The sequence below is a fragment of the Terrapene carolina genome, unplaced genomic scaffold (assembly GCF_002925995.2).
Source record: "Terrapene carolina triunguis isolate 2854851 unplaced genomic scaffold, T_m_triunguis-2.0 Scaffold148, whole genome shotgun sequence".
Taxonomy (NCBI): domain Eukaryota; kingdom Metazoa; phylum Chordata; order Testudines; family Emydidae; genus Terrapene; species Terrapene triunguis.
In genome coordinates, this window is record NW_020664499.1 from 6,392,408 (window position 1) to 6,416,319 (window position 23,912).

At 40.4% G+C, this 23,912-nt stretch overlaps 1 protein-coding gene across 1 annotated transcript; it reads right to left on the reverse strand.

Annotated features, from left to right (window-relative positions):
* Positions 1 to 5,773: 5,773 nt before the first annotated feature.
* On the reverse strand, positions 5,774 to 22,930 carry LOC112106596 (voltage-dependent anion-selective channel protein 2). Its single transcript, XM_024199936.3, has 10 exons — positions 22,787 to 22,930; positions 22,293 to 22,353; positions 18,190 to 18,261; positions 16,250 to 16,299; positions 12,538 to 12,690; positions 12,402 to 12,454; positions 11,614 to 11,841; positions 9,940 to 10,090; positions 8,862 to 8,919; positions 5,774 to 5,961 (listed from the first exon to the last, which is right to left on the reverse strand). Exons 2-10 carry the CDS (start codon positions 22,330 to 22,332, stop codon positions 5,870 to 5,872), a joined length of 897 nt encoding a protein of 298 aa, XP_024055704.1. The 5' UTR covers positions 22,333 to 22,353; positions 22,787 to 22,930; the 3' UTR covers positions 5,774 to 5,869.
* Between the last annotated feature and the right edge of the window lie 982 nt (positions 22,931 to 23,912).

Sequence of the window (23,912 nt, forward strand, 5' to 3'; positions counted from 1 at the left end):
ACGCGCTTCCTGCGCTGGTGCCTGGAGCCACTCCTGGCCCAGATCCTGCAATCGGATCTGTGCAAGTACCCACTCCTGCCCCTAACAACCTCAATTGGGGAGGGGGCTCCCAGCCATGGAGTAACTTGCAAGATAGGGGCATCAGCAATCACTGACTAGTCCACTCAAAAAATGCTGCTTTAGCAGGGGGCAGATGAAAGGTGTCTTAACGCATTCAAAAAACAACCACCACCCACCAATGTAATATCTATTCTTTAAGCACGGCATGTAGCCTTCAATATGATTCTGACAGCAAAAATACATGTATCAAATAAAGATGTGATTATGGCTGGTTTTTAATAACACTACTATGGAAACCTATGGGGATAAAGTTCATTAGCTACTTGCAAGTTGCTGCCTTCACCCAACTCACGTGAACAGTCTTGGCTGCAGATGCAACGTTTGTAACCAGCAGAACGCCACATGCCTAGATTCCTTCATGAAACACACCCAGTCAGGGCACTGAGCTTTTATAAGAGAAGTGGTATAGTACTTGACTGCTTTACATGCTTGAATATACTCGTTAGCTGTAAAATAATCACCCAATGGCACAGTACCACAGGAACTCAACAATGAACCACCACCTGAGCCTGTTGGTCCTGCCCACAGATCCAGGGCTGGGTGCACCTTTAAAAACTGATGAATTCTGCAGCTTTTGAGTATTTATGCTAGGATCATCAGCCCACAGATTTTTAGAGCAACATTCCCTGTTGATATCAGTGGAAATTTTTGCTTTTTAAAAAAACGGATAGGTAGATATGGCCCATAAAGAACAGGGACGCTCAAATGTTTGATGGGGAGACAAATCCTAACCACTTGTGGTCTTTAAAGATCCCTCTGTACTTTTCATAAGGCAAATAGCTAAGGGGACAGGTGTAGCCAAATTCTAATTTATAACTATATTCTACCTAAATTTTTCTATATAGTTTTAATTGGCTTGTATTCTTCATCTCCTGATGTGTTGGGTACAGCATTACTGTGTGCAGTTCCTTTCCAGCACAGAGGTGGCTGCATTTCAGCGGTAAGTAGTATGACAGTGTCTTAAACAGCAGGTGCAGTAATTGCTTTAGCCTCTAGAAAGCACTTTGGCACTTTTTAGGATGACAGCAATTCTCCAAAGTGCAATTCCCAGATCATGCCAAGAAAGTCACACACGCGTGCCTAACTTCATGCCCTGTCGACTAGTGCCATTGTTAGCTTACTGACTTCAGTAGGGCCACCCCCAGCACATGCAGTAAGGCTTTGCAGAAGTAGGACCTACGTCAATATTTCTAGAACTGCCCCCCGCCCCGTCCAAGATGAAATTGCAGCTGTATAATTCAGTTTGCTTCTTTATGGTCCGTAGATCAATGGAGAAAACAATGAGGGTCGCTGCCATATTCTGAGCGGAAGCAGCATTCCTGTTCCACCCCTGAAACTACTGGGAAGAGACTGCAGGTAAAACACCTGCAGTCTCTTCCCAGTAGTTTCAGTGTCTGCTCCTTGAGTGGCTATTGACCGAAGCCCTGCACATCCTAGATCTCTAGCTCAGCATGATATAGTCATACAGACAAGACCATAAAACCTAGCTATTACTTTTCAATCCAAAATCATTCTGTTGAGCAGCTAGTCCTGGAAGGAAGCTGAGCAAGCCTGAAATCATATTTGAAGGTGCAACTCACCAGTTCCACTGCAGCTGCTAACAGGTACATTTTTAACCCATGGACTGCACACTCTTGGGGAGGAAGCATTCTTTAGTAGTTAGAGTAGCAAGCTGGACATTTGAAGTCGTCCTTTCATTCCCAGGTCTACCAGCCCACTGGTTGTTTGAGGCTCAGCATTCATAAAATGCTCAGAGATGTCTGAATGAAAGGAGTTGCATGTAGGCAGTCCTGTGTCCATTTCAAACATAGCAGGTTGCTCAGAAATGGTGAATGCCACAGTGCACAAAAATTAAATGCACACTAAGTATGACACTAGCCCGATTTTCCACAAATCCACAGCCGCTGCGCCTGCAAACACAGCTAGCAGCAGCTCTTCTCTCCACTGGCTCATATGGGAACCCCCCCCCCCCGCCCCGCCCCATGCCCTCACCTCTCAAAAAACCATTTCCCTGCAGTTTGGCACATTTAGTGTTTAGAAGCAAGACCACAAAGTTAGGAATAATTCAAACAGGACAACAGCATGTAAACAGTTGCTTAACTGTGCACAAGGGTCACTATTAAATTGCAAAAAGCCAGCAGTCTACGGACAGAGAAACTAAAACTATATGGACAGGCTTAGAATAGCAAAAGCTTCCCAACTTTTTACTGCTTTTTGTTTTGACTTTGACACACAGGCAGCTGAGGATTGAGCTTTAACTACTGCCCTGCAATCACAGGAACTTAGTCATACAGCAAAAGAAGTCAGTTAACTCAATTTTTAGATTTTTTTTTTTAAATTTTACTCTGAGCCCAGGTGTGAGGCCAAAATTAAAACCAAGAACAAAGGTATCAAAACCAAGAACCATTTTACTACAGCTGGTAAAATAATGTGTAGTAAATGCTTTATCCAACACATTTAACACTTGTTCCTGTTCAGGAATCCAGACTCTGGTTTTTGCCAATTTGATATCTGTAATTTTTCAGATAAGTGGCATAAACACATGGCTGCCAATGGTCTGATTGGGACTTAATTCACTTTGATGAGGCCCAATATTTGTGACATGTGATGGTCACGTCAGTGGGTTGTATTGCTTCCACTTCCTCTTTAGGTGGCAAGAATTAGAAATAGGAGAGCAAGAACCTTTGTCTGTATTCATGCCCTTGTTCCCAAGCAAAAATGCTTATTTCCCCAACTTGTTCTGTGAATAACCAGGCCTGCAAAAGTGAATGAGCATGCTGAATCAAACACCTATTTGTATGCATGATTTTGTAGTAATTTGCTCAGCTTTCATTACTACAAAAATAAGATCACTTTAGAATAGATTCAAGTCCACCACTGTACCTGATAGGCTACTATTTGCCATAAGCAGTACATGGTCACCAACAGAACATTGGGGGCACAAGGCTCACTCTGCAGCAGCTGCCTTGTGTGAAGAATTCTCAGCAACAAAAGCAGAGATGAGGCCTGTGCCCTAACACCGCCCCCCCCCCCCCAACCAGGAGTGTCTCGTTCTGAAAATTTTAAAGTAACTGATGGCTAATAGTTTCAGGTGAAACTAACTCTAGGCCCTGCAAGACCTACCATCTCACCCTTCAGTGTGAACATCCTTACTTTACTGGAGTATGGTGTGCAAACAGGTTCCATTCCAGCTCTGGAAGGTGGAGACCAAATGCTGCAAGTTCCATAGATATATGTAGGGTGACCAGATGTCCCAGTTTTATAGGGACAGTCCCAATATTCAGGGTTTTTTCTTATATAGGTACCTATTACCACCACACACCCCCATCCTGATTTTTCACACATGCTCTCTGGTCACTCTAGATCAGAGATCCGCAACCTTTGGCACACGGCTCACGAGGGTAAGCACCCTGGTGGGCCAGGCCGGTTTGTTTACCTGCCACGTCTGCAGGTTCAGCCAATCGCGGCTCCCACTGGCAGTAGTTCGCTGCTCCAAGCCAATGGGCCTGCACCGCTTCCCGCAGCCCCCATTGACCTGGAGCGGCGAACCGCAGCCAGTGGGAGCCGCGATTGGCCGAACCTGCGGACGCGGCAGGTAAACAAACTGGCCTGGCCCGCCAGGGTGCCTACCCTGGCGAGCCGTGTGCCAAAGGTTGCCGATCCCTGCTCTAGATATATGTGCACAAATCCCATTGACACCATGATGAGTTGCACAGGTATTCATGAGGGCAGTATTTATCCTGGAGTGTCAGTGGATTTTGTATATTAAAACAAAAAAAAGAATACGAAACTATCCAGCAGAGGACTGTACTCCCAAGAGCTTAGTCTGTTTTCCCTAAGCCCATGTGTGGAGCAGGGAACCCAATGCACACTGAGGGGGCAACTCTTCACTTCCCAGATATTCAAGCTAGCTTTTTGAGAAGTGCCTGAGAGATTTGGGCTTGGTTCATTTTGGCATTTAGGGTCTCTCTGTACACTGGTCTATAGCTAAAAGAATTACTGCAAAAGTCAGTCTTTAAACCAGTTTAATGAAAATACAAGGCTTACGTGTATCATCTTAAAGTCACCAAGGTAATTAGGGGAAGAGTAACAAGTTATATGCCTTAGTTCAGCTCTAATCTGATGTTTTATCATCTCCCCTTCCATACCAGGTAATACTCAATGTAAAATACTCTTATCACAAGAAGAGTAAATTTGCCATAAAAAAAAAAAAAAAAAAAAAAAAAAAAGCCACCCTATTGACTATGGTGACTAGTAGGAAATGCTAGTAAATATTTAAATAGCTTAAATCTACCACATTGCTCTTTAGTACCCCAGAACAGATGCTGTCTTCCAGGCTGTTCCTCCCATCTAGTAGTGTAAATTCAGATGTACACCAATGTGGCTATATAGTGCAAAGCACATAAAACGTATGCCAGGGGAAGAATCTCCCTGAGACAGCCCCCCTGAACGGGAGATGTCTCTTTAGCAGCATGTGACTGCATTTTCTAAATATATGTATATATATTTTACCTTATTTATAAGTCCCCAAATTCAGAACTAGAATTGTGACCTTAAAGTCAGTCTTTGCATCTCCATGTTAGGAGGATCACTGCACATGCATTTCCAGTATCCCTTCTAGAAAGGTTCTCTTCCACTTGGAGCTGTATTCTAATACCTAGGAAATCTTTTTAGCACTTGCATTACTGCAACAACTTCAGGAGTTACCACATTTAATCACTGATACTTGCAAAGAACTGTAACATCAAAAGAAAAATGCAAACTTTATCTTCTATTTCTCACTCTAAGGATTAAAGTAAATCACTGTATCTTTCACACATTCTAAATAGAAGCTTAGCATAGTCCTGCTCACATGGCCAGTTGATTGTACTGAGTGGGCCTCCACTCTGCAGCCAGACACTAGTGGGAGATGTAGGGGGCATTTTTCAAGTCAGACGGTGCAGTGAGTGTATTGTACTCTCCAGACCAGTAGGCACAGAGTACTGGACAAAATGCACTTGGTCCATGGAGGGACAGGAGAACTGGAGAATACAGAAAGAGGGCCTTGTCGTACCACAGCAATAGATCAAGGGGTGAGGTTCACTGGCTCCTAAAGGAGTTCCCATCCAATCGTCCTCAGCAGAAACCTGCTTGCTTCAACATGGGTCAAAAGGACTGGGCCCATAACGGAAGCTCGCGATCACTGATGACTAAGGTGTGTGGCACTACAATGATTTTATAAGTAAACTAAAGCTCACTGAGCCCTATCAATAGCTAAACTCTTAAAATATTTGGAGGCACAAATATGTGTGTGTATTTGTTTTATTCATAATTTGAGTTGTCTTGGGATACCAAAGGTATTTCTAATTAAGGTGATTTAACAAAATTGCTGACCTCATTTCAAAACATCCACTGATCCATTTCTCATTCAATGGCAATATCAAAATGTTAAAAGGAACATAAAAACAAACATGCACACAATTGTACAGTTTTCATAAAGGTCTATTTCATTATTTGTGGGTAGCGCATTAAACAGTTAAATACATTTAAATAATGTATAAGTGACTGCACTAATGCAGAATTGATAACTAGATAGGTAACCAATTTAACTAGAAACCAGCTAACAAGTAACTGTCTAAAATACTTTGAATACAGCTCTTGTTCTAGGTCATCCCTCTTGGGAAAAAAAGCCTGCTGATCACACTGGAAATACATTTTTAAGGCCAAATTCTTCTGATATCCCTTCCTTGCAGCAGTTTCTTCGGCTGTTTCAAGCTTCCAACTCCAGACCAAGACCAAGTTTATGACCTCCAGAATTGATGCTCTTCCCATCTACCAGGGCGGAGAGTGTAAGCTTCACACCTGTAAGATTAAAACAATCCTGTGTTAACATGTAATCTGAAAGTGCTAACTATTGTGTCAATCAGCAATTCTTTGTTTCATCACAAGTCCAAGTTAAATTGTAATTACTTTCCCAGGTAGTAATAGTAAAGCAAGTTTCTAAAGCAATTTCCACTTACGTACATCAACTCCATTCAGCTTTTAAAAGAAAGTTGTACAAAATTAAGCTGAACAACAATTGTAGGTACCAAATGACTATCTGGGGGCACATAAAATGCAACTGCTTCACACAGAACTAAAAAAACCATGCAAATTCTATATAAGTATCACATTTTATATATTGGACTTATGAGATCATTTATTTACTCAAACTAATATGGAAATGAGCCCTTTCACGCATTATAGCTCGCACACAGAAAAATATGCTATGTACATGAGATAGCCATTTGGGAAAAGTGCGATGATGGCTTTTCCCCCCCCTCTTAGAGGTAGGATTAGAGATACTGCACAAGATGTATTTTTGCCCAAACAAAACAACAACTTCCATAAACATGAGGGGGAAAAAAAGTGCAATTTTGAGAATGAAGCTACCTTAATCCTAGCTGTTTAGAGAGCTATCAGCAACCAGTAAAATCAGAGATAAGACCTTTGGAGGAAGACAGTGAAGAATGAAAGAGACCGTCTTATTTTCATTTGCATTGACTAAAACTATCCCCCTAACAGAGAGAAAGAATCTAGAAGTCAAGTATTCTTTTGTCTGAGCCCACAAGAGTCTCAGTAGGGAAAGACACCAGATTCAGTAAGCTACTGAGTCCCTTCTGACTACCCTAATAAAATCAAATGAAGATCCCAAATACTGAAAGTTATTTAGATTCCACTCTCTGCCCCAAAACCTTGATCAGAACAAAGGAATGCTAACATAAAAGGGTGGATTTATAACTCTCTCTAATCTGAGATCCAGAAAGCATTTTGAAGCAACTCAGAAACCAAAAACTTTTCAGGCCTTCTTAATGCATCAGAAAGCAGCACACAGGAAAAAGCCCTTTTTTTTCAATTGATTGCAAGTCACCTGTAAGGTTAAAAATCTACAAGAAACCCAAATATTTGGAAATACAGAACAACTAAATACTAAGTTATATCAACTCTGTCCCCCCACTTAACAATTCTAACTTCCCTGGTGTACTCCTTCCCCTCCCCCCACGACATAGTGGTGTTTTGGATCACAGATTTAGAAAAAGATCCTCCAGCCTGTGCATGCAATATGAACAGCCAATGTACTTATAAAGCTTTCCATTTGTAAGTGTGCCCTACACAGCCCTGGTTTATAATTGGTTTGATGTCTCCATTGTACACATGCTCTATCTGTCACCTGGATCATGCACTTGCACATAGAGCTATAAGGAACCCTCTATATTAGACAGAATCAGGCCCTTAATAAGGAGTGGAGGAGTGACTACCAGTTCCTGATTAGGAAAACAGTATGAATATAGTAAAATAGTTTGCTGAGTAAAGAAGGCACAACCCGGAGGCAGTTAAGAATAAAGCATTCTATTTTTAGTAGTGTCTGATAACACAGTGTTTGTAAATGGATGGATAAAGCAGTCTGGGTTTCTCAGATATGGAGCAGACTAAGAGCAGCTCAGCTACCTTTAACTGCACGCATGAAGTGTTAGGATTAAAAACTAATGAGAAATTCCAAACTCTAAATTTTCTTATGCGTTTTTGCAAACTGAAAAAGGAGAAAAAAAAAATCTGAAAGGATTTTTATCTTTAAGTTATGGATACGAACAGACTTTTGTCTGGGAATTTCCTTAGTTTTTAAGAACAGAAAGAGCCATCTTCCTCCTTCTGCTGGTGTGCTTGTCCTAGGATTTCATCCTCCCCCCCACAAAAGCAGCAGCTGCAATCATCCAAGGTATGCAACCGAAATTTTGAGAGGCATTATCTCTTCTTGCCAATCGCAAAGTTAAGAGAGGACTTATTTCCTAGTCAGAGAGATGAGTCCCAATATATTTTAATACACTAGCAGTTAACGGTTTTCTAAACCAGAAGTTGCTTCGTTTCTGAAACAAAACTATGCTGAATGAGTTCGCTCCACAAGACAGCCCCATCGTGTATATGGTGTTAATGCTATTTGGACAGAAGCTGCTCAACCCAAGACCAAAAACAGGTCAGGTTTTTCCTCACATAAGTCTGGTGTGTTAATGATTTAGTTATTCACTATCATGTTTTATAACCAGTGATTTAAACAAACAGCACAAATGGACAATCACTGAGAAAATTGTTACCAAGGTATTAACTGAACACAGATAAACTGTGTTAGCTGGTGATCAAAGGATGTGTAAATTACTGCACTTGCTTAATATCTTCATAATAGTTTTAATGTGAATCAGGTCTTCAAAAAACAAAACCAAATAGTTCTTTCACTCTGCTGTAAGAAGTTGATTAATGGATACCAGCCAGATAACAACTGGACATTTTCTATGAATGATGGTTAGACCTTCCAGGATACTACCAACAAAAATGTTTTGGTTAAATTAAGATTACTAGAGCTTGCTTGTTGTCATAGCAGCATAACACCGCATTGAAAGTTAGGAACACATCTGAAATCCATCCTACTGGAAAACAAAATGGAGGACACACTTAGCCCTAAATATTCCAGAAATGCCATTGGATTTAGCCAAGCAAAACTCAAACTCAGTAGGAGTTTTAGTTTATGGTATATGAAACTGTCCAAGTACGAATTAGCCTCCAATATAGATTGAAAGGGAGAAAGACTGCAGAGATAGTCATTCTGAAGAGAGAAGCCATCTACTTTAACTGGCATATGAGTGTAGAGATAATATTTCAAACAGCAGTTCCATGCATAATACCTAGGAATGCATGATTGCAGCGAAGTGATTCATTTATAAAACATTTACCTGGCCTCAGGGTCTGGGTGTAACCCACTCCAACTAAACTAGAGTTGTTCACTTTTGCCTGCAACAAAATAAAAAACTGAGTAAGAAACAGCAATTCAAAGAAAACCATGAAAGAAAGTTCTTTCTTATAATCCTGTAGTGACTATAATAGGTGTCAACAAGAACAGACATCACAAAATTAAAGCCAGTTTATATTTTGCAGTATCTTTATATTTACTGGATACACTACTCCCCTCCCCCGCAAAAAAAACACACGCAAATACCCTTCTTATCCCAGAGGGAAAATAATACATAGTTTGAGTGGGCAGGCAGAAATTTACCTTTCAAACCACATTCCAACACAATCCCTGTTACATGAAATGTTTGTTTAGGACCTTTCTAGGAAGAGAGCCAATTCACCCTTTTTTTTTTATGCTTCCGAGATGAACTCTATCAGAACAAGCCACAACATCTAATAGTATTCGTTGAAGAAACAGAATTTCATTGATTCACTCAAATCAAGGAATGGCCATTTAGTTTTACTGGGCTGGTACATTTCTATACTAACCATCATTGTAATGCTCTCAATCAATAGTATGTGCACCAGCACTAGAAGTTCAGGTTTGCAAGACTCTTATTCTAGACCCAATGACATCTGTTGCACTGACACGACCCACTTCAAAACTGAAGTTAAACTAGAGCAAGCCAAGCTCTATTGTGAATAGGGTGCTGACTGTTACAGGAGAGTTCTCAGCATGGGAACCCAGTGCAGTAATCTGAAAAAGTGTCTGAACTACCTCTCTAGAGTGATTTAATGTAATGTGTAAGGCACTGAATTGTGTTACTATAGGCATAGTAAGAAGACTTTCTGTAGAAAAAGTAAATCACAGTTACTTTGTGGTATGTAACTAAAGTCACATACTTTACAAGATTTAGTTGTTAACATCTGGGCTATCACAGACCTTTACATTAGTGATACAGAAGAGTAACTGGCATACTTCTTGACCCTTCCATATCAATACAGAATATGTATACTACTATAAAAGATATCCAGTTGTATATTTACACAGAGCAAGAGGAAGCTTAAAGCCATACTTACAGAGATGGAAGCAGTGGAATCCAACTGGTATTTAGCTGCAATGCCAAAACGAGTGCTGTTGCTGCCTGCTGTCCAAGCTAGATTTACAGCAGTATCAAGACTGTCGCTCACTTTCTGGTAAATTGAGCCACCAAATTCTGACCCATCATTGCTGCAAGATATTTGCAAGTGAAATTAAATTACAGGTTTATGTGTATAAAATATAAAGTCCTACACTTATATTTAGCTTTTAAAGTTTTACTCACCTGGGGATATTTTTTGTATTTTAAACATAACACTAATTTATTTTTCCATTATAAGACATTAAAAAGGAGGGCACATAAATGTAGTTTGCAAGGCAGAATGAGGTACTTTAGCAGAGTCCATGAAAGAAGCTTACTCCAATAATTATATTGCTACGGGTGATACTAATATATTCACTTGCACAATTAAGCTCATAAATACTCTAGGTAAATTCCTCCTTCATAGAATATCAGGATTGGAAGGGAGCTCAGGAGGTCAACTAGTCCAACCCCCAGCTCAAAACAGGACCAATCCCCAGACAGATTTTTGCTCCAGATCCCTAAATGGCCCCCTCAAGGATTGAACTCACAACCATGGGTTTAGCAGGACAATGCTCAAACCACTGAGCTATCCCTCCCCCCAAAATCCTGGCTCCATTGAGTTCATGGCAAAAACCTCTGTTTAGTTCTGAAACTAATGGAATATGAAATGTTTGATACAGACATGCAAGTTATAAATCAGAGGCAAATATTCAGAATAATCTTGTGGTTACTGGAAACAACGTTTCTAAGTAGCATTATAGTATTACTGTTAAGAAAAAGGTCAAAGGACATTTTATTCTAGAAAAGCAATACCATTTTCAAATCTTTTAATAAACTTTGAAAGCAGTTCACTGCAAGTCTGAACAATCCTGGTTAAAATTCCCCCTCTTCTCCTCCTTTTTTAGAAAGAGGGGGGGTGCGCAAGTGTGTGATTTGACTCCAGTGAATATAAGTAAGTTGCTTCCTACCTTAACACCATGCAGATTTAAGTTAACATCACTGAGACACCAGTAATGCACCATTATCACAATCATTCAGCCTGAGAAGTCAGCAGGAAGGTGAGAAAACACAAAAACTATATGCTTTGCCATGTATGGTTAGATTTCATAAATTTAAGTGCGTCTTATGTTAAAGTTCCCTTTCAGGGCTAAAGGAAAGGGCCTAAGAATTAAAAGCACTGGCAAAGCATATTTATTGTAACAATATCATGCCAACTGTAATTGCTAATAACTATTTCCTGTAAGAGATCACAGGGAACAACTGTATTATTGTAATGCAGTTTTCCCAATCGCAAGGAGGGGACAAGTACTTCAGTCTACTTTGTAAATACAACACTTTCAGTATTGCTTTCTATATTTTGCAAACTACAATGTATATATTACAGAAATTACTTCATGTAACAAAGTAGTTAGAAAACAAGCTATAAACACTAAACTTAGAAAAAAGAGGTATAGAAGTAATTACTGATCAGGTAAAGAAAATCTCATGTGTTACCCTGGTTAATTCTGTACGAGATTCTCTCACACAGAGCATATTTGACACTTTCACAAACAAGTGCTATTAATTCAGAATTTGAAGCTTCTGAATACTCTTACTACAAGCTTCTCAAATACAGTATTTTAATACTCACACGTTAGTGTGCAGTTGGAAGTCTCCAGTTTTGTAACCCACAGAGAAGTTATTCCTTGTCAGCTTTGATTTGGCACTATCAAATGTCATCTGATAACCAGCAAGCCAGCCCTCGTAACCAACGACAGCGGAGCCATGGATCGCAGGTCCAGCAAAATCAAAGTCAACATCACAACCAAGATTTACGCATTCACGTTTATAAGAGGACTTAATTTTGCCACTTTTCTTCCTGAAGCAAAGAAATTATTTTTTAAAAAGGCTTCATCCTCTACTATCAGTCTAATTTTTACTACTTAACCTGCAGTAGGCACACAAAGGCCATTAGAGAATAGGTGTCAAGTCTGGGCAAGACATAACTGACCAGTCATGGAACCAAAATGCAACAGCCCATGAGAAAGTTTCAGAAAACACAAGAATTATACATTTGAAGACTAAAGAATGAAGAAACTTCTTTACTTCCTTATCCCACCCCAATCTCCCAATAAAGTATTCTCTTATATTTGTGCAAGCAGAGCCCTGAGTACTATTCTAACAAATCCAATTCTCTCATTAGGGTGCCAACTATCTTGTTAAGGAGTAAGAAATTTTGCATCAGTGCTCCAAGGAGCCACATTCAAATGTAACAGCCTGGATTAACAGCAGTAGTTTTGAGCCACCAAATTCAAGCCATATACATACTCTTCATTCACAAAGTTATATTAACCTATTAAATATTCATTTGACCTTTACATGCAAAGTTATTCCCCTTAACATGCCAAAAAGTTCTCTTAACAAAAACAAAACTCTTACCCTGTGTTTGGTGAGAAAGTTGTGTCAAATGTCAGCTTCAAACCTTTGGCAATCTAATTAGGGGAACAAAAGCTATTAGCTCAGATCTACTGGTTAAGTGAAAAAATTAAATACAAGTAGTACGTCAATCTGTTACCTGATCTTCAATCGCAATTTCTGTTCCCAGAGTGTTATCTGTGTTCCATTTTTCTGTGAAAGTCAGACCATACTCAGCCCATTTGTATTTGGTCTCCAAGCTCCCATTCACTTTCCCTGTGTCTGTGTTTGATGAACCAGCTGTTGTGAATTCCTAATAAGACAGTATAGGTTATTCCTGAGTTGCACACATCCCAGAAAGTCTCACATGGTAAAAGGTATCTTTTTTTTTTAAACTTAAAAAACTAAACCATGTAAACAACTGTAAGGTAGCATTGTCCTGTTCAACCAGTTTGAATTATACCCACCCCCTTTTGTAACAATTTGCTAAAAAGGATCTTCCAGATTTTCAAACTTAACCAGGAAATGGCAGTGTGTGCGCTGATACGACAGTTCAGAAATGTAAAACTCAATTCCAAGCAAGGAAGTCCATTGTGCTCTAAGCAATTGAACTATACTATTCAGTGTAGTTCATGCTTTACCCTTCTTTCTGAAGCAATTTGTTTCAAGTCATTGTTTCCTTAAAAAGCAGAAAAAAATTTATTACAAGTACAGAGAAGTTTGGTGCTCATATTATTGAAGGGACTAATATCACTGATCAGAGCCAGGCACAATGCAGACAGCATCCCAGACAACTCTGCCAACATGCTGCAATCCTCATATAATACTATTGCTATTCCAATCAATAGTGCCCAAAGAGACACTATCATGCTACAATTGTGAGATGGCTCTACATATACATTTTAAAAAATAAATAAATATTCAGGGACTAGAAGAAGAAATTTTACAGTTACAATCAAGAAATGATTTGAACATAAGTCTCTAGACAAAAGGGCAGCACTAGTCCATTGGTTCTTAACTAAGGATTTTAATAGCCACACGAGTGAGTCAGGACTCCCAAGTAAAAATATAATTATATAGGGAGACTGTGACATTAACTGATAGTAAGTTTATTAACAGAATTCCATTCCTTACACAGAATTATATTTTTTAGATTCAGGACTCTCAATGTGTAACTGTTACGCTAAGTTATTTTAAAATAAACATTGCAGTTATTTATATTACAAACAGCACCTTAGTTATTAAAACTGAAAGTTATAAACACTAGTTGCCTCTCGCTACTTATCCTTTTTGCATCTCTCTTCTTGGAGAATGGAAAGGCTAGTCAATATCTACCAAATTTTGAAAATCTAAAAATAAACATGGGCACAATGCTGAAGTGTTTGGCTAGCAACTGCTGCAGGGAATATTTGTTAAACAGTCTTTCCACTCCATTTTATTAATTGTATGGAAAAATTTCTGATGGTCTTTAATTTAAAAAAAAAAAAATTAAGTCAAAATCTTGACCCAAGATATGTCTGGCTGTGGGTTTGTCTATATGGTGCAGCAGTGCACACTAGATGGGTGTGAATTCAAAAGCACACCAACATGTTGCACACTAACTGGCCCAGGTAGACCCTGCTTGAGCATATTAGGGAACTTTTATTTCATGCCAGCAGGGTCTATCTGGGCCAGTTAATATGCAACACATTGGTGTGCTTTAGAATTCACACTCCTTTAATGTGCACTGATGCACCATGTAGACAAGCCCTGTTTCCCCCTACGCCCACTAGAATTAGCTATCCACTCCTTAAGGTACTATATGCATTTACTACTACTACTACTAGAGGGAGCATTCGTTTTATGAGAAGACTATATTTAAACCAAACAATTCAGGAGTATTGTATCAATCTCACCATACACTGAAGGAATATCTAGATTTCCTGTAGATAAAGGATGTATATAAATGCCAGAATTTGTTGCTAAAGATTTACCTTAGTTAAGACAACAAACTTAATTTATTAAATGTAGGTAGCTTTATATGAAAAATTAACTTTGACTGAGTGATGTTTACTTGCAGCATATTATTTAGCCACTAGATGTCTGTGCAAAACACAGCATTCCAGACATGGCAGCAGTCCCTAGTAAACAAGGGAAGAAAAAACTGGAATTCAAGTTACGCAGAAGCCCATTTGCCTGTAGCGGTCACCTTTTTCTTTAAGGAATACCTACTATTTAAGGCAGGCTGTGATTCCATAAATCAAGACAGCAACTAAAGGCTGAAGACTATTAGTGATAAATAGCTTATGCCTTATCTACACTTAAGAGGGTTTGCCAATATATCTATACCAGGAGAGCACTAGTTGGGGGGGGGGGGGGGGGGGGAGAGAGCGCGCTTCTTTTTCTGGTACAGCTTGAACCTGTTCCCCCAAAAGGAATAATCTGTACCAAAGGACTTTTTCTGCCGATACAGCTATCTATCCTAAGGCTTTTGCCAGCATAGCCATGTTAATCAAGAGTGTGATTTCCCCATGCACCCACACACACACCTAACCAACAAAGCTATGTCAGCAAAACTTTTTGGTGTAGACCAGGCTTTAGTAAGATGTTTAAAAGGTTAGACATTTTCATGAAATATAATTAGTATGACACCACAATGGCCATCAACCTTCATTCTTCAGTTTGTAAACTATTCTGCTGATTCAGAAAGAAATATCCCCCGGGGTAAAATACTGAACAATGTGTCTCCTGCTCAAGAATCCAGCATTGGTCAGTGTCAGGGGTCGAAGTGACTGGTGAAACTGTTGTTTCAATGTTCAATTGTATGGAATCAGATTTATAGAAATGTAGGGCTGGAAGGGACCTCAAGAAGTCATCAAGTCCAGCCACCTGCACTGTGGCAGGACCAAGTAATTACAGACTATCCCTGATAAGTGTTTTTCAAAACCTCCAATGATGGAGATTCCACAATCTCCCTTGGAAGCCTATTCTAGAGCTCAACTACCCTTCCTAATATCTAACCTAAATCTCCCTTGCTGCAGATTAAGCCCATTACTTCTTGTCCTACCTTCAGTGAACATGGAGAACAATTGATCACCATTCTCTTTACAACAGCCATTAACATATTTGAAGATTTATCAGGTCTCCCCGATCCCACCCCAGCCTTCCTTTTTCAAGACTTAACATGTCCAGTTTTTTTAACCTTTCCTCATAGGTCAGGTTCTCTTAACCTTTTAATCATTTTTGTTGCTCTTCTGGACTCTCTCCAATTTGTCCATATCTTTCTTAAAATGTGGCCCCTAGAACTGGAAACAATATTCCACTGATGCCTTACCAATGACAAATAGAGCAGGACAGTTACTTCCTATATTTTACATACAATACTGCTGTTAATACACCCCAGAATGGTATTAGCCTTTTTCACAGCTGCATCTCATTGTTGACTCAATTTGCGATCCACTACAACTCCCAGATCCTTTTCAGCAGTACTACCAGGATCTTGAGAGATTTACATTGAGCACAAACAGAAACAAAGAATATTCAAAGAAAACTAAATTAAATTTCTATATGGTCTGATATCAATTTTACCTTTAAAAAATGGTTCTGCTATTCGTTCATTTTTACACACAAAATGAGTGACAGCCAAAATAAACCCTGCTTAACAACTTTACAAAGACAACAGAACAACTACTTCTGACTACTGCGTGTCAGCATACATGGCAATGTGATTTATGTTTGGAGCTGCAGATCTCTATGGCCCTCTGTACAGCAGTGTACAGCAAACACTTATCAAAGGATTCAGTCAACTAGCTAACTTTGTCCATAAAAGTTCCCTTTGATAAGCAGGAAAATTAGAGCACATTAACCAAAAATACTGTGAATTTAAAACTCACCACCCCGCTTGCAGACTTTGTTTTCACGTCCAGTTTCACCAGCCCAAAACCTTAAGATGATAAAAAGTACACTGTAATAACTTTAAAGTGTTTGCATTTGTTTAAGCAACAAAATTTTTAAAAAAAAAAAATACTTCAGCCATTGACGAGAGCAGTATAAATCCTATGAACGCTGAAACATCTGTAGTCAGTGTTGAATTGAGTAGGGTTCTCTCAAACTTTAAAGTGAAAAAAAGGAATAGCGAAGGCCTGTTTATTGTACACCAATGACTACTAGGGGATATTCTCTCAGTTAACTAAATGAAAGTTTGTTTCTGTCTACTCCACAAATTCAACTGTGCCTCTCAAAGACAAGCTGTGCCCTTTCTGGCTTTTATGCTGCCACCAGTAAAAGATTCTCCAGTCAGAATTTAGCTTGATGTTATGCTGATGTGTGAACCAGAATAGAATACAGTTCATTCTATAGCACTGCTGAGTCAACAGAGCTAACAAAGGTTAGGACTCAAATAAACTAGGAAATACAGTTCCAAATACACAAAGGGAGTAAATTTAAGAATGTGCCATTTTTATATTGTCACCCTTCTGACAATTAGATGTACTTTATATTATACGAAGCAAATAATTAGATGTATGGGTTTTTTTTTCAGAAATGTCATTCTTATATTGACAGGATGAGATTTACACAGTCACTCCCATGAAGCCTCCTGAAGGATGCTCAATACAAGAGTCCACACCACACAAGTTGATTTATTCAGCTTTAAAATAATCAGAAGTCATACACACACAATAATCAGTCATATCCTCTACTTCTTTGCCACTGTAAGGTTGCTTCCTATCACAGTTATCTAGTCAAGTCCAATTACATGTCCCAAGCAACAGGTTTCTAAGCTACAGTCTAACAGACCTCAAAGTTTTTATATTTGATATTACAGCAGCACCTAGAAGCCCCAGCCAAGACTAGTCTCATAGTGCTATATGTTGTCCAAATGCACAGTAAAAGACAGTCTCTGCCCTGAAGAGATTACAGTCTAAATAAATAAGAGTGTGAGGAAAGAGAGAAAGATGATATAAGCAGAAGATTGGGAACTGAAACACACAGATTATGGCCCCAATCCTGCAATAAACTCTGGCAGACTTCTGTGCTCTGCAGAGCACCAATGAAGTCCATGAGATTCCAGGGGTCTGCCTAGCAGGAACTCATTGCAAGATTCTGACCTACAATGTGATCCCCAAGGTCACACAGGCATTTTAATAACAGAAAGTCATGTTGCTTTAACTATACCTGCTTAAAGCAGAACAACCCCACAAGTGTGAATGCAGTTATACAAGTACAAAAAGTGCTTTGTACTGGTATAGCTATTCCAATACAGCACAGGAAACAACGACCGGTATATGGCACCTTTACGTCATAACAACTGTGTCCACTCTAGGGGGTTCATCAATACAATGTGGGGTTTTTTTTAAACAGATATAATTAAAGTCCCATACCTAACCAACAATTATTCCAGGATAACTTTCAAGTGTAGACCAGGCCATACGAGCTGGGACTTGAACATCAGTTCTTGATTGCTAGTCAACTGTCTTAACTACAAGACCACACCTTCCTCCCTAGAGTACTACTATAAAACCCATTCCTTCCTTGCTGTTTACAACAGATATTTACATATTTGTTTCCCATCTATTAACTTTTAATTAGCCAATGTGTGTGTGTGTGTGTCTATCTGATTTTTCTTCAAGTCAGTCCCACAAGCTCTCTAACCATTTTGCTGCCCTTGTATGAACTCCCTCCAATTTAATTAAATCCATTAGTTTATCCCAGTGTATACAGGCACACACAGATTAACATTCCAGAACATGTGCAAATTAAAAATATTAGCTTTATGTGCTTCAGCAAAGTGACATTTCTTTATATTGCATTTTTCTTAAAGTATTATTCCTACCATAGCCTTTGTTGAAGATATCTCTGGCAGATTTGCCAAGATCTGCATATGATGGAGGGATCGCCATTGGAGCTGGAAAGATAGAAATAACAGGTATATTAATATTGAAACATATCATAAAGATAAACTATCTTTAATTCTAAACCCAGTGTGTCTTCCAACAAGAACTCATATACAGGACAAATTAACAACAGATGGCTCAAACTAAAGCAGTACATGATACACCTACAGATTTTCATAGAATGAATACTGACTATTTCAAAGTGGCATGGGTTTACCAAAGTTCCTCCCCATGTAGATCCCAATATGGATTTCCCAATGTTTAGTTAAAAATGTAAAATGCTCCATATTTCAGAAATTGCAAAAGCTTTCAGAGGAGAAAGATGCCATTCCAAACTGGGGCCCTGGAAAGTTGTAGGAAATTGTGATGAAATCAACAGACTCTCTAAACTCATCAGGATTCCCATGAGATATTTTTGTTAAGACCCCACAGGATTTTTCCCCCTTTTTTTTTTTTAAAGGAAACATGCAGGATTGTGTATCTAGTTCGCATCTATACTTGGCCCTGTGTTTTAATACCAGATATCTAACTCAAGGAGAGAGAGATTCAAAAACACTAATAAGGTTATTAAATTCAACAACTGTTCTGATAAACTTTATAGAAACTCTACACATCCCACACTCTGCAGTGAAGAAGCCAAATATTTTAAAGCTAACAACACCATGTCACTTCTATCACAATTTTTAGTGACATTTGTAGATCGCTGTTATTTTAATATTTTAAAAAGTATTTAATGACCAATCTAGTTACTCTAGTTAATGCATCCCCTTACTATAAAAGGGAGAGCTGGGTCTATTCTGTAGTCCAACCTCTCGCTTCCTCATGCTGGCAAGAGTTGGGAGCAGTGCAGAGGGAATGTGAACAGAAGAACACACCATGTTGCTCTGAAGCAACTTCTGTAACAGAAGTTAGGTTGATGGGATCTAAGTGGAGATCCCCCAAACCAATGAGAGCTATCAGAAAAGTGAAAGAGTCAAATAAAGGCTTTTCTTGGGGAATGTAAGAAAGCTTAAGCCTTTATAAGCCAATGGAGGACAGACTGAGGTGAGGTCAAATAGGTGAAGAAGCACAATAAAGTTTTGGCAAGACTTCCTTCAGCCTGGGAGTCTTAGGCAGATTAGGGGCGCCTAGAACACTTGTCACTCTAATGTGGTTACTACTCACCCCTTTCAAACACCCACCACCACCCAACTCCTCATGTTGGTCTTCAGGATTATCTATCACTGCCCTTTCAACAACTCATCACAATGCAAGGCTGTTATCTCCTTCAGTGGGAGCTTTCCCATAGACTTCAACCGGAAAAGAACCAGGACCTTAAAAAGGGCCATTGTCAATTTGAAATCTATAGTCACATTGTCATATTTTCACATGTGAAGTGTTTGTATAACCCTATCTCCCATGCGAAAGCGCCAAAAACAAAAAAGGAAACTACAAAGGGGAAACAGTGAAACTGACTAGACAAGAAGTGCTGTCAAAAGCACAAAGTATCCAAACAAAGAGAAAAGTTCTCTAATCTCCTTCAGTTATAGTGATCTTGTGTTACAAGTTAATAGATAAAATTTTAGACAAATGTAATATTTAAGTTCACGGTGTCTCTAATGAGGAACTAACACCCAGCTGCCTCCAATATGCCACCTGTCTGCCTCCTTATTGAGGCAAGAGTACAAAGGAATTTACATTTTTACTAATCTGTATGCCAGAACATTCAATGCCTCCATTTTGTTTTGTAGAGTAGGGCACTAAATTGTCATTCATTAGATTTCAAAGACTAACATCCTATTGAGATGAACAGGGCAGCTCACACTTTAAAAAAAATTAAGGGGTAAATCAAGTCCTGCAGAAGAAATGGGAATTCCACAATGTTGATTTTTGGAAATCTCTGCGAGCCTTAAAGCACATGGGATCAAAGCAAGGTTCAAGAACTCACACTTTTTCAGAATGTTTCTTTGTAATTTTTAAGTACCAGAAATTGCTATTGTAAAGAGAAAATTCAATATTCAGGAACAAATAACAGTCACAATACTACTTTGTTTTGGGACTTAACATTACCTTTCTATGGTGTTAGTACATATGTCAAGTGTACCTGTGTAACTAAATCTCATTTTAGTAGGTTCACCTATAGTCCAGCTATCCCTTAGGTAAGTGTTCTAGGCCAGCTCATTATTCTGAAAAATAGTTAGATGTCCTTAATAAAAAGTGGAATAACCTCGGCATTGCAATGAAGCAGTTTCTACCTGCCCTTTTAAAAAGAGTGATTAATATTTATAGATTAAACAGCAGATCATATACATACAGAAGAATGTTTTAACAGCTCACTTGAAATTGCTTTGATTAACAAGTTACAAATTATAATACCCAATTTAAATATAGTTTTAAAAAGCTGCCATAGCAGACTAGTTACCACCTTAAAGAAAGTTAGAAAATGTTTCAATTGTTTAGAAATGAACAGCTGTTGTTCTGATTGAGCTATATAAACAATAAAGGAAATGTTGCTATTTTCCATCCTACTGCCTACTGGGCAGCCAGACTTACAACAGTTCTTGTTAATGGTTAGCGTTTTAAAATAAAGCTAGAAAGTGTTAAGCCACATATTTTGGGGCTTTCTTCCAAACCACCACCACCCAAGAAAAAACTATGTCTGATTTCATTTTTATAGTAACGTTCAGCATCAAAACATTTTGGCAGTGATAAAGTAAATAAGCCTTTTGTTTTTGTGTAGTACAATTTAAATTCAAAAGGACAGTCTCATACTATGGCATCAGATTTATGCTAAACAATGCAGATGCCATGGGAAGTTATTAGAGGAGGTAGCAAATAATTTATAATAAAATTGCAGATTAGAAAGATACTATGAAAATTATGCTAATTCAATTACAGTAACAAACATTTGGGTTGGTACATATAAGTTGCTAAATATTTGTTACATGTCCTATCTGCAAATAAAAGGTGACTAACTGCATGAATACCACCATAAATATTGCCCTTGTCTTAAAATGCAATCTAACCTGCAGGCCTGTAATTTTTAATCTTATGTCAGTACAGATCAAGTGAGGGACCAATGGTTAACATGTGTCCTTGATGCTTTTATAACGATCTTTCCTGTAATGTAGGGTGACCAGATAGCAAGTGTGAAAATATCGGGACAAGGGGTAATAGGAGCCCATATTAAAAAAAAAGCCCCAAATATCAGGACTGTCCCTATAAAATCGGGACATCTGGTCACCCTACTGTAATGCGCTACATTCAATGAAAGAATAATGCTAAGCCCTGTCTGTCATCAACTCTTTATTTCACTGCCCTCCATTCCAATTAACCAAAAAAACCAACCCAAGTGAAGTCAGAAGCAGTTTTTTTCAATCCAGTCTCAAATTGTCAGTTTCTTTTACTAAAAATTAATATTAACCAGGTAGATTTTAAACATTATACTTGTAAATCCTAGACACTTACAAACTGTAAATTTATGAAGAGAAATCAACTATTTGAACAATCTTGTTCTGGATTGTGACTGATGCAAATGGCAGCTCCACCCTTATCTGTGGCTTCAAGCTATCCCTTTTTCCCTGTGCATTCCTGGAAACATGGGGTCACAATTGTTGCTCCCAAGAAAGCCAAATTACGTTTTTCTCTTTACCAAAGAAGGAAGATAATTGGTGATTTAACAACCAGATAAGAAAATACTATTAACCTACCCTAAAGAAATACAATTAGTGTACAGTGTTACCACAGTACACCTTTCCCTCAAGGTATTCTGTCTAACTCCTTCACACCCTCATATTAAAGACACCTTGAGGAATCCTTAGAGGACTGATGTAAATTTTAAAACGTCAGAAGGTGGATCGCATTTTTAGGAAAATAAAAACTGTCTTGACACCAACTTTAGGAAGCCTGGATTTTATTCTAAAAGGTTGGACCTGTCGAGGACGGATGCCTTTTGGAGGAGAATGCTGGGCTGATGTTAGCCCTCTGGGTTCAGTATTCATCCACCCCTTCCAACCTTATACAGCTACTAATCTTACAACAATTATACTCTTTCCCTACTTACGTCTCGGAGGCGGAGGGGAACATGGTGGAGGATAAGTCATAGCTAGGCCAATCTAATGAATCTACAAAGAGGGGGGAAAACCAACATTCAAGGGTGAGTGAGTGAGTGATGTCTCTCTAAGCATGGACCGGGGGCCAGGGCCGCCCCGCTACGGCCCGGGGAGGAAAGGCCCTGGCACGGAACGGGCTCCCCGCGCAAAGGCCCAGCCAGACACGCCGCGGCTGCAAGGTGAACGCGGCCATCTTAGGACGCCGGCCGGCCGGCCCGCCCGGCTCTCTCGTCACCCTGCTCTGAGCGGGCATCGCAGCCGCCCCCATGTACCCAGCCGCGGCCCCAGCCCGGGCTCCCAGGAAAGTGGCCCACTCCCCTGCAGGGCAAAGCGGGACAGGGCTCGATCCCGGGGAGGGACCAGAGGGGCGTGGGCTGCCCCCACCTCACCCCACTCACACAGCCCCCCGCCCCGCGACCCCAGCCCCGAGGCGGGGCCCCGTCACCTGGCCGGCGGGGCTGTCCGAGGGGAGCCGGGAGGGTCTCGCCGTGAGGAGACCGCGCTGGCTGCGGCCGCTCGAACTGGAGGACGAAGTGAAGGAGACACCGACTAGTCGACCCACCCGCCGCCGCCGCGCAGGACCCCAACGAGTCGGGGCCGCCCCACCAACCGCCTGCCCCGCCGCGGTCCCCGCCTCGGGCAACACCTCGCCCTCAGCTGGTACACACCGACCTCACCCCGGGGGTAAAGCGGGGAGCCCGGCGGCGGAGGGTTAAGAGAGGAGGAGACCGCCGCCGAGCAGGCGCTGCGGAGGGCAACCCCAGGCGAGAGAGGGGTCCTCTGGGCCCTGAGTGAGTGAGTGAGTGAGAGAGAGAAGGGAGGGGCCTGCAGGAGCAGAGGAGAGAAGGCGGGGGGGAGGTACTCTGAGGGGGGAGGGGTGAGACGGCGGGGGAGGGGCGAGACGAGGAGGCTTTAGAGGGCAGGTGCTGGGAGGAAGCTGTATGGGAGATACTCAGAGAAGGGGATGGGGAGAGGCTGGGGCAGAGAAGGGGGCCACTGGGGGAATACTCGCAGAAGGGGGCAGGAGGAGATGCTTGGGGGAGGGGGATGGGGGCTGTAGGTGGGAATGGATATTGAATACTGTGAGATCATATCCCCATCTCCTCTCTCACGCTCTTGGGATGGGGAAACCATTTTTGGTAGAAATGAGAATTTGGGGGTGAGGTGGGGGTAATTGAACAACCCTTGCTAATGTGCATCACAGCTGCAAGGCTTCCCAGAATAAGGGCCAGGAGAAATAAGACACAGGCCTTTGAAAGCATGCATCTGCCCTGTTGTGTCCCCAATATTTGATGTACTGTTGGGGATGCATTTTTTTTAAAATCCACAGTGTTTTCTAAGGCTGTCTACACTACCACTTATGTTGCTCAGGGGTGTGAATATTCCACCCCCGAGCGACATAAGTGCTAGTGTGTGCGCAGCGCTTCTCCCACTGATATAGCTACTGCCGCTCGTTGGGAGTGGAGTAATTATGTCGACTGGACAGCTCTCTCCAATCAGCATAGATCTTACAGTGGCGCAGGTGCATCGGTACAGCTGAGCCGCTGTAAGCTGGTGTAAGCTGGAGCTAG

Bases quoted from the DNA above. Each gene is read 5' to 3' on its own strand.
- LOC112106596 (XM_024199936.3), bottom strand. From the start codon at position 22,332: ATGACTTATCCTCCACCATGTTCCCCTCCGCCTCCGAGAC. The intron at 12,691-16,249 runs GTGAGTTTTAAA...CTGTCTTATTAG, and splicing joins CAAAGTCTGCAAGCGGGGTG to GAATTCACAACAGCTGGTTC. The intron at 12,455-12,537 runs GTAACAGATTGA...TCCCCTAATTAG, and splicing joins AAATTGCGATTGAAGATCAG to ATTGCCAAAGGTTTGAAGCT.